The following is a 10,359-nucleotide window of genomic DNA, read 5'->3' on the forward strand; positions in this document are numbered from 1 at the left end:
AAAAAAAAAAAGACTCATGTCCAGAGTTCAGTGAGACAGTTAGAAGCCATGTAACAGGGAGTGGAAGGGAAAAATCCATTTCCAACCTAGAAATGGAACACATCACTACTTCGGGGTCATTAAATTAGCTCAATTTTCTAGCTTCTAAAGAGAAATTTGCAGAGCTACTCAGTTTTAATTTTTCTAAAGTTAGGGCACACTAACATTCAGAAGCAATTCTTGTACTCAGTCACACCATTCAGCCAAAACATATAAGTGAGGTCCGGTTCTGTAAGGCATGCTATGAGACAGTTCTGGCTGCTGGGAATTGGCCACAGGGGAGTGCCTTGGAAGGCGTGTGGACTTCATAGACCTGGGCAAACGTCCGACTTCTGCCTGGACAGGGTGACCTCTGAACTTCAGTGTCTTGTAGAAGGAGGAAGATGTGACCTGTAACATTCCTCCGGGGTTGAGAGTATTAGAAGGGTCCGTGAGACACCATGTTTTGGACCTGGTGCTTTTCTCTTGTTATTTTTAGAAATGGAGAACTGGGGGAAACGACTATAATATCTAATTTGTACACATGTGACTTGTTGCTTGTCTTTTGTTTGTCAAACAAGCTCTATGAGGACCTTGTCAATCCTGTTTTTCAGATCCCCAGTTGACCGGCATATAATAAGGGCCCAATAAATCTTTGTTGAAAGACTGAACAGGATAGGTACCCCGTGATAAGCCGGGGCCAGGCCATGGAAAAGGAAGAAAGGGAGACAGGCGGAGAGGTACTGAGGAAGGAGGAGAGACAGGCTGTGGTCAGGACTTGGGGAAGATCTTGAAGTCCCCATAACAGGGAAGTTGGGGAGCGGGAACACTTTGAGAGGGATAGTGGTGTGTTTGTGTGGTGCATTACCATGTTCAAGCCTTGCTAGTCACTGTGTGTTCGGAGATTCTGTTTATGGTCTCTGGGCTGGAAATAGCACATTCTGATGTGCTCTGAACAGTCCTCAGAAGAGTAAAAAGTTGAAACAAGCCAAGAAGCCCCAAACAGATGTGCTCCAGCCGGTTAGCATTTTTTGTCCACTCCCTTGACACACATTAATTTATTTGGTCCTCATAATGTCTCTTTGAAATAAGTACTGTTATCTATCACCTCATCTTAAGAGTTGAAGAAACTGAGGCTGGGAGTAGTAAAGTCACTTGACCAAAGGCACATAGCTTTCTCTCTCTCTCTTTTAAACTCAATTACCAGTTAATTATAAAAAGATATAATTCAGGAACAGGCAGATGAAAAAGATGCACAGGGCAAGGTATGGGAAGAGGCCGCCACTCTCTTCAAATCACGTGTTCGCCAGCCGGAACCACGTGGCTCTTAACTAGAATAGCAGGACTTTACTTCGACTCGCGTTGTCTGATTCTTGAGTCAGTTTACTAGTGAGACATCATCTTCCTCTGTTGCTAGAAGACTGTATTGCCATTGAATTGACAACAGTATGTCAGAAATGTTAATTTAAAACAGTAAATGGGGGTGGGCGGTATCTGGGTTGCTCAGTTGGTTGAGCAACCGACTCTTTTTTTTTTTTATGTTTTTTATTTTTGAGAGGCAGAGAAACACCTCTCAGGGGAGGGTCAGAGAGAGGGAGATACAGAATCTGAAGCAGAGCAACTGACTCTTGATTTCAGCTCGGGTCATGATCTCATGGTTCATGAGATCAAGTCCAGTGTGGGGCTCTGCCCTGACAGTGCAGAACCTGCTTGGGATTCTCTCTCTCACTCAAAAATAGATATACTTAAAAATTAATTAGTTAAAAGCAGTAAGGGAAAGAAACAAGACAAAAATAGCATTTCAAACTGGTTATCAGCACCTGAAACTGTATACGTTAGGATTAAATGGGCACTTTTGAGGAAAGAGAGGGAGTTTGGGGTTTTAGTTTGGGTTCCACAAGCTGTTGAGTACCTACTATGTGCCAGGCTTTGTACTAATGCTAAGGATGTTACACAGAGGACCCAAGAGCCAGTCCTGCCTTCCGAGCTTAGGCTAAGCGACATGCTGACTGGGAAATGGGAAACGGCAGCACTGTGTAACATAATTGGGGAAGCACTGGTGTAAAATGCTTTGAAAGCAAAAAGGAGAGCTCAAAGCTGGCTTTATGACAAAGATAGCTTTGGGACTGGGCCTCTTCCCTGTGAAGAAGGGTGTTCCAGGCAACAAAAACTGCAAGAGTAAAGGTCTCAAGGCTTAAGAGTCGCTGTCAGGGGAGGGTCTGGGACAGTGGTGGGAAATAAGGTAGGACAGGGGTGTTAGACTCCTGAGCACCTTGAAACCCATACTTGGGGACCCAAGCTTTATTCTGGAGGCATGAAGACTCCTTAAAGGTTTTAAAGTAGGGAAAGAAAAAAGTTTTAAAGTAAAAACCATCTCCGGGGCAACTGGGTGGCTCAGTTGGTTACGCGTCTGACTTCAGCTCAGGTCATGATTTCACGGTTCATGGGCCCAGTGTTGGGCTCTGTGCTGACAGCTAGCTCAGAGCCTGGAGCCTATCTTTGGATTCTGTGTGTGTGTCTCTCTCTCTGACCCTCCCCTGCTCATGCTGTTTCTATCTCTCTCTCTCAAAAATAAATAAAACATTAAAAAAAAAAAATCTGACCAGGCTTGACCACTCTGGCTTCTTTTAAAATAAGGGGGGAGGGTCGCCTGGGTGGCTCAGTCGGTTGAGCTTCTGACTTCAGCTCAGGTCATGATCTTGAGTTTGTGGGTTCAAGCCCCGTGTCGGGCTCTGTGCTGGCAGCTCAGAGCCTGAAGCCTGCCAATTCTCTCTCTCTCTCTCTCTCTCTCTCTCTCTCTCTCTCTTTCTCTCTCTCTCTCTGTCCCTCCCCTGCTCATGATCTGTCTCTCTCTGTCTCAAAAATAAATAAAAATTTTTAAAAATTTTAAAAAATAATAAAGTAAAGGGGGAGGGGGACACCCTGGTGGCTCAGTTGGTTAAGTGTCCAACTCTTGATTTTGGCTCAGGTCATGATCTCACGGTTCATGAGTTCAAGCCCCTCACTGGGCTCTGTGATGACATTGGGGATCCTGCTTGGGATTCTCTCTCTCTCTCTCTGCGCTCCTCCCCCACTCGTCACTCAATCAAAATAAATAAACTTAAAAAAAATAAAGTAAAGGGGGAGGAATCCCACTCCACTCTGTTCCAGGACCTGGGGTCCTCCTTTGGAAGGCAGGGCCTGGTTGGCCAGCAAGGCTTCAAGAACACCGGTAGCGGCCTGGGCATGGCCGTGTCAGGAGTGCGAGACTTGCCAGTCCTGGGACGGCCGCAGTTACCTAGGGGAGGAAAGCACTCGTGTCCCGGGGCTGGGCGGCCTCTGGTGCTCTTCGAGGAAGCTTGTGAGCAAAGAATGGGTGAGCGGGCTCTCAGTGGAGGATGCTTGAGAACTGAGAGTGACTACAGAGTTTATTTTGTACCTCCCGCTGTGCTAAATATTTTTTGTGCCTTATCTCATGTAATCACGTCAGCAGCCCTGTGAGGTAACTGTTACTACCTTCGTATTACAGAGGAGGAGGCTGGGGCCCAGGAGGGGTTGGCATGGTGATTAAGCACGTGTGCTCTGTGGTCACGCAGCCTGCCCTGGACTCCTGGCTCCGCCGCTCGGGAGCTGTGTCACTTTGGGAAGTTACTTCCCCTCTAAATCTCAATCTCCCCACCTGTGAAAAAGTGAAACAACACTATTGACGGTAGGCATAGCCTGAGCTGCTCTACATGCTGCCCTTGGCTTTTCTGAGGTTGCGCCTTTAGTAAGGGGGAAGCCAAAGTCACACTCACGTCTGACTCCCAAGTCCAGACCTCAGCCTCTTTGAGCTACTCCTGCTTTTGTTCAAGAAAGAAGAAAAGCTTTGAAAATGAATGTTTCTGAATCACAGTTTGATTCATAAAAATAGAGACCAGGCTCCTTGTCGGAGTCTGACAAAGGCCAGCCTACTTTTGATTCTGTTGGGCCCCTTCCTGTCTGCTGCATGCAGTATCCGGCTGTGGCCCAGGGGTCTCATGGCCACTGATAGGCCCTGGTGTTAGGGGCTCCAGCAGGCTTGTGGGGGTCCCTTTCCACTCTCCTGCCAACCCTTCTCTCCCCATTCTTTTTCTCCCTCCACCCCCTCCAGTGAGAAAAAACGCAAGCCCGCATGGACCGACCGCATCCTGTGGAGGTTGAAGCGGCAGCCGCAGGCCAACCCCCACACCCCGAGGCTGCCAGCCCCCCACTTCTGCCTGTCTCTGAGGAGCTACGTCAGCCACATGATGTACTGCATCAGTGACCATAAGCCCGTCACTGGCACCTTTGACTTGGAGGTGAATTTTTGGGCCTCCGGGCACTTGACAGCCGTGCTGGGCTACCTCCCACACTCTCCAGCCCTGGATTCTAAAGCCAGCACATCTCCCAGGGGAGATCTGTAGGAGGACACCATTGCCACTCCTCCCAGGTCAGGTGTCGCAGCTCTTAGAAGCTGTTTAGGGCTCTGTCAAAAACATGTTCAGACCCTTTGTGAATAGGTTTCCATTTCCTCTTGGTACCGTCCCTTGGGGCTAATGAGTTCCATTATGCTTATTACCTACTACGAAGTAGGGCTTCTTCCATTTGTCCGAAACCCACCTAGATCAGGTTGCAAAGGGAGCTCCCTCCATCCTTGCATCTTGCCATGGAATGACCAAGACAATGTTGACTTCCTTTGTGACCTTCTCATCTGTGTGTCTGTATACCATTGTATACATGCCTATAAGCTGTTCTCCCCAGAGCCTGGGTCAGGAACCCTAGAGGCCTGGGAGTACCTATCTGGCTTCTTTCTTAAACCTGGCAGCAACTTTCCCATTCTCTCCCCACCGTCACCCCTCAGCACTTGACTCTCTGCTTGGTTGCCCACCTGGCCCCCGGCCCCTTCTTCAGCTGGCCAGCCAGGGTCTGATGCTTTCTCAGGGCAGCCCAGCAGAGTTCAGTGCCCACCCCCTTGTGTGCCCTCTTTTCCCCAACTGACCCTGATGTGTTGGAAGGGCACAGCAAGGACATTTGTCTCAGAGAAAGGAATGATGCTATGAGATTTCAACCCCTTTCCCACTCCTGCATGTAGCTGAAGCCATTGGTGACTGTCCCATTGATCACCCTGATACCTGAGGGCCTGTGGACCATGGAGAACGACATGTTGATCAGCTACTCCTTGACCCCAGACTTTATCAGCAGCCCCTGGGACTGGATTGGACTGTATAAGGTGATGTCGTGGGCAGGCATGGCGTCTGTCAGCCATACCCCTCTGGTTTATCCACTCTGAGAGTTTATGGGAGCTGGGCGCACACTGAGGAGTTCACACTCATCCCCCACTGGGGCCCTTGCCCACCCAGGGGCTGGCAGTGAAGGGGAGGGGGCATACACCACAATGGCCAGCCTGAGGAACAAAACATCCTCTCTCAGGACTTGCCCTAGGTCCTGTGTCTTCCCAGACCCCTGACTGCCCAATTCCCTCTCCCACAGGTGGGGCTGCGCCACATTAATGACTACGTGTCCTATGTCTGGGTCAAGGACAACCAGGTCTCCTTCAACGAAGGGCTGAACCAGGTACCTGCCCCCCTCCTCAGATAGGTATTCCACGTCTCCAGCATGAGGCCTTGCCTGAGCACTGCTCTGTCTTTTGGAAGGAACATAGGGTGGGATCGTTTGCTGCCAAGAGCTGGGGAGCTGACCCCATTCCTATCCATCCTCCCCTCCAGGTCTACTTCAATGTCAGTGATATCCCTGAGACTGAGGACCAGTTTCTCCTCTGTTACTATAGCAACAATCTACATTCTGTGGTGGGGATAAGCAAACCCTTCAAGGTACGGGATGCTGCTGGGGAAGGGGACTCTCAGAGGACTGAGCTCCTCATCGGTTCTCCAAGGCCGCGGGCCACGGAACCCGCTTGTACCATGGAGCCCCATCCATTGAGAACGGGAGTGATGGAAAGGCACAGAGGAAAGTCTGCTCTTCCCCACCCCACTCCGTTCTACTCACTGCCTGCTTTATCCCTGCAGATCCAGCCTGTCTCCTCCTTGGTGGAGGACCCACTGGGTGAAGCCCAACCACATATCTGAGCCCGGATGAGAGAGGATCCAGGGCAGAGGCCGGAGCTGGCAGCCAGCTCTGCCTACCGCTACCAGGCACGCAGGGGGCCCGGCCCCCAGAAGAGGCAGCAGGTATCCTCCACCTCCCGGGGCAGCTCTAGCCACACTCCTATGCTCTCTCTAGTCTAGAGCTCTGGAATTGGCTACTTAAATACAGGTTTGTGTTACTGAGATGTGAGTGCAGCCAGCTAGTTTGTCAACAATGAAGACCTGGGACAGGCCTCTGGATGTGGGACGGACCCTCCAGCCTACATCTTGTTCCTTGATTTTCCCCATACACACTTCCAGTCGCGCCCAGCAAGCCTGCCAGGCACATGCCCCATCTGGCACAGGCCTGCATTCTTGTCACGCCATCCTGGGCCTCAGGCTGCCTGGGGGCGGGGTGGGGGGATGCTCACATTTGCACAGGCTTCCTAGACTGGTTGGCACAAGCACCCTGGGTTCCAGGAGTCTTGGTTTCCGATTGCCTGTGCCCATAAGGGATGGGTAGAAGGCTTAGGGTCCCTGCGTTCAGCAAGGAATGAGTGGGCAGGATGGAGGGGCCCCTCCACCCAGGCTCTCATGTAGAGGCTGTGGGCAAGATGATGACCGTCCTGCTGCCAGCACCCCCAAACCAGGATGGCCCAGGGCCGGAGCAGAAGATTGAACCCAGGTTCACTTCTGCTGGTGGGTCAGGCTCCATGCCCCAACCTGCCCTCTTGTGAAGGCACAGACTTTTCCAGGGTGTTCCTTGCCCAGTTGTGCTCATCTGCCCCTCATCTGCTGCAGTCGCTGGCCAGAAACCTGCCCTCTCTCTCGACTGCCCTAGCACCCAGAAGTGGAAGCAGGCAGAGATGAGGGCCAGAATCAGGATGTTTTGGAGAATCTGGCCTCGAGGGTCTTCAGAGAGCATTCTCTAGGTGCTGTGGGCACTCTGTCCTACCTCCCACCACTTGCCTCTTGCCATCGATGAGTCAGCGGCCCTTCTCCCAGGAGAAGACACCTCAGGGAGCCTGCTCTGTGACCATCATGACCATCCTATGACCTGAGACTGAGACTGAGACACCGCAGTCGCTCTGTGATCCATACTTCACCCCAGGAGCCATGTGTACCATCAAGAACTGTCCCCCTGGCTTCTAGTGGCCCTTGGCTGGCTGTTCCGTGTCTGTTGTATTGGGGGATGATTAGAAACATGACTTTTGCACTTGTGTGTGACTCCATGATGGTGGTGGTGATGCTGGTGTGACTCCATGGCACGTGGTAATAGGCCCTCGCTAGACTCTAGGACGATGGGCCCATAGATTCAGACTAGCCTTTCTGAGTGGCAGATGCTGTCTGGATGGAAATGGGGTGCCATTCCAGGCTGGTGGCCCTCTAGGTCCCTGGCACAGCTGGGGCAAGCTACCTATGTGGTTAGGTACTTCATTTACTTTGTGCGAAGCAGAGAGCATTTCTGGGAACTGACAACTCAGCAAGAAAAGGTGCTTATTCTATACTCACTGGTTCATCCCTCCTCCCCCGAGTCTTGAGCCTTGGTCCCAGGTCCAGCTACCCAAAAATGTCACCATCTTTTCTCTCTGCCCCACCTTTCCCCCAAATCTTCCTGCCCCAAGCTCTCCATGGTAACCTCTGTCCCTGCCCCAACGCCCCCACGCCTCATGAACCCAGAGCACTCGCACTTGCCCACTACTTGTCTTCACACCTGCGCAACCATCACGGCACTGCCGCAGGCCACCTGTCACGTGGCAAATAGAAAAACCAAAGCTCAAAGGAGTGGCGTGATCCTTTCAAAATTACACAGGCAGCTGTGGTGTCCTGCAGGGCCAGAAACCCAGAAATGAGGTCAAGAGTTCCACCTCTACCCACACAGGAATCTGGGTTGTCTGTAAAACACAAATAATGAATCCATTCACAAGATTATTGTGAGGACAATTGCAGAAACAACCAAAGCAACAGCGTGCCCACCTCCCCGTTAATGGAGGCCTGGGGCTGGATCTCGGGGGTCCCCCCTTCTGCTTGTGGGGAGCATGTTCGTCTACGTCCCCACCCCTCCCCTTCCCCTTTAAGTCTTCACACATCCCTACCCCTGCCTCCTGTTGGGGGGCCCCCTCCTGTCCTGGGGGTGAGTCCAGTGATTGAGAGGCCGGGAAGGGGAAGGGGGAGTGTTCTCCCTCCTCTTGGCCCCAGTCAGGATATGGCCGCTCTGGGCCCAGCCCTGACCCACTGGGTGGAAACAGGAAATATGTGAGACTTGGTGTACGCTGGGTCTCTGCGCCTGGCTCCACAGCTGATAAGGGCCATTGTGTGGCCACCGGGGATGAGCCTGCCCTAGATAGATGTGCTGCTCAGAGGAAGGAAGGAAGCTTTGCCGGCCTTTCCTGGGCGGGGGAAGCTGTGGGGAGGGAAGGAAAGGGTGCCCCCAGGGAAGGTGCCCGTCCAGGGGGCTGTCAAGGCCAGCACCAGCCCACTGGGCTCCACCCCTCCCAGGCCAGTGCCTCCCTCTAGAAAGGTCACTTTTCCCCATCCTCTTCCCCTTCTCACTTCCTATAAGGAATGACTGAAGACCTGAGGGCTCGCTCCCAGGCCAGGAAAGTGTCAGCTGTGATTTAGCAACAATAAAGAAGAAAACAGGAACCCTGGGGGTGAGGGGCACCTGAGGTGCTATGGAAAAGTAAGAAGCCAACAGTGCTAAGGCTGTCTAGAGCCAAGGAGCCTGGGGACCATCTTCCCAAGCATTAAAGGCTCCAGAGGAGGGTGTGACAGGGTCTTCCTCACAGTGTCCTCCTATCTCTCTGGCTAAACTCCTCTGCTCAACATGGCCAGCCCCCAGCAGTTCTGGCCTCTCAAACTTTAGGGGTTTGCCTGCTGCTGTGGGGAGGTAGGCTTGCCGGGGGAACATGCAGGAGGGGCAGTGCCTATTGATGGATCCTGTTGGCTCAGGCGGGGTGTGCTTCTGGTTTGGGGAGCACAGTGCCCCGCAGCTGACACCAGTGAGTGGGCAGCAGGAGAGTCCTGGCCATGGAGCTGCTGGGGGGAAAGGCCCTCCTCCCCTTTGGCCTGGAGGCCAGGGTCCCCATGGGTGGCTGCATCAGCTCCTCTGGTTACCTGGGACAACAGGCATTTCCTCCATCCCTCAGCCCCTCCTCTTCCTGCCCCAGCCCGCTGGGCCAAGAGGCCTCCCAATCAGACCTGGACTGTTCCAGCTGTGTCCTGAGGAGCTGGACCAGACGCATCCCCAGGGGCTGGAGTTGAAGCTGAACCAAGTGGCCATCCCAGCGTGAGACCCGATTCCTGACTGGAAGCAGCCAGAGCCAGTGGGCAGGCAGGCTTTTGCTCAGCACACTGGCTCTCCATCGTCGGAATGGCTTTGCAAGTGGAGTTGATACCCACTGGGGAGATCATCCGCGTGGTTCATCCCCACAGGCCCTGCAAGCTCGTAAGCTGGGATGCTCTGGCCGGGAGGAAGGGTGGCAATATCTCCCCGGGGGCACAGCAGCTCCCGCTCAGGCAAGCCCCTCAGCAGAGATGGGCAGTGGGGAGGGGTTCTGATCTTTGGCTGGGCAGGAACAGACTGCACAAGAAGGGGCAAATGAAAGGAAGGGGTAAGAGTTTAAGCCCCTCTAGGACCAGGGTTTTTCAAAACAGGGATCTAGGTTTGAATCCCTTCTCTCCCAGCTCCCTGATCCTCAGTAGGCTGGGCTATAAACTGGGCATTACACGTAGGTTGACAGGACTGCTCTGGGGCCAAAGGACCGGGAGCGCATGTAAAGCTCCAGACGCACGGTACAGGTTCAATTAATGCCTCCCCCTTCGTTCCAGCCCAAAGAACCAGGACTGGTTAGCTAGGGGCACTAGGATGAGGAAATGCACCCCCTCCACCCAGCACTGCAGCGAGTGGGCCAGGCGTGGAGGAGAGTGCGCGAGTGTGTGTGTGTGTGTGTGTGTGTGTGTGTGTGTGTGTGTGCGCGCGCGCGCGCGCGTGCGTCCGTGTGTGACCGTGACGGCCCCCTGTCCCGAGAGCTGGTTGCGGAGTGTGCGGCCCCGAGTCTCCGCGGACTCGGGCGGGGACCAGGGCCCGGGCTGGCCGGGGCGGGGCCGGAGGGTTCGCGCGCGCGCGCCCGGGTCTGGGGCCTGCCAGGGATGACGACAGGCAGCGGCCCGGCCCCGGGCGGGCCCTGGGCGGGGAGAGCGTGCCGGGGCCGCGGACTCCGGAGCCGGCCACGCCGCCCAGCCTGGCCCCCGCCTGCGCACCCGAAGAGCCGAGCCG

At 53.7% G+C, this 10,359-nt stretch overlaps 2 protein-coding genes across 8 annotated transcripts in view; both read left to right on the plus strand.

Annotated features, from left to right (window-relative positions):
• Positions 1–7,313, plus strand: part of INPP5K (inositol polyphosphate-5-phosphatase K) — a 17,882-nt gene extending 10,569 nt beyond the window's left edge. For 3 of the 7 annotated variants that reach the window (XM_029927964.1, XM_029927963.1, XM_029927965.1), the window contains 5 exons: positions 4,130–4,316; positions 5,090–5,227; positions 5,488–5,571; positions 5,724–5,828; positions 6,024–7,312. In XM_029927964.1, coding sequence (XP_029783824.1) covers positions 4,130–4,316; positions 5,090–5,227; positions 5,488–5,571; positions 5,724–5,828; positions 6,024–6,083 — 574 coding nt within the window. In that variant the 3' untranslated portion in view covers positions 6,084–7,312. Of the gene's footprint in view, positions 1–4,129; positions 4,317–5,089; positions 5,228–5,487; positions 5,572–5,723; positions 5,829–6,023 lie in introns of all 7 variants that reach the window. The other 4 variants (XR_003904520.1, XR_003904521.1, XR_003904518.1 and 1 more) reach the window with 4 other exon arrangements.
• A 2,053-nt stretch (positions 7,314–9,366) lies between these two features.
• Positions 9,367–10,359, plus strand: part of MYO1C (myosin IC) — a 23,269-nt gene continuing 22,276 nt past the window's right edge. The window contains exon 1 of the mRNA XM_029927563.1: positions 9,367–9,528. Within this exon, the coding sequence (XP_029783423.1) occupies positions 9,454–9,528 (75 nt within the window). The 5' untranslated portion in view covers positions 9,367–9,453. The remainder of the gene's footprint in view (positions 9,529–10,359) is intronic.

This window comes from Suricata suricatta, chromosome 17 (genome assembly GCF_006229205.1).
Source record: "Suricata suricatta isolate VVHF042 chromosome 17, meerkat_22Aug2017_6uvM2_HiC, whole genome shotgun sequence".
Lineage (NCBI taxonomy): Eukaryota > Metazoa > Chordata > Mammalia > Carnivora > Herpestidae > Suricata > Suricata suricatta.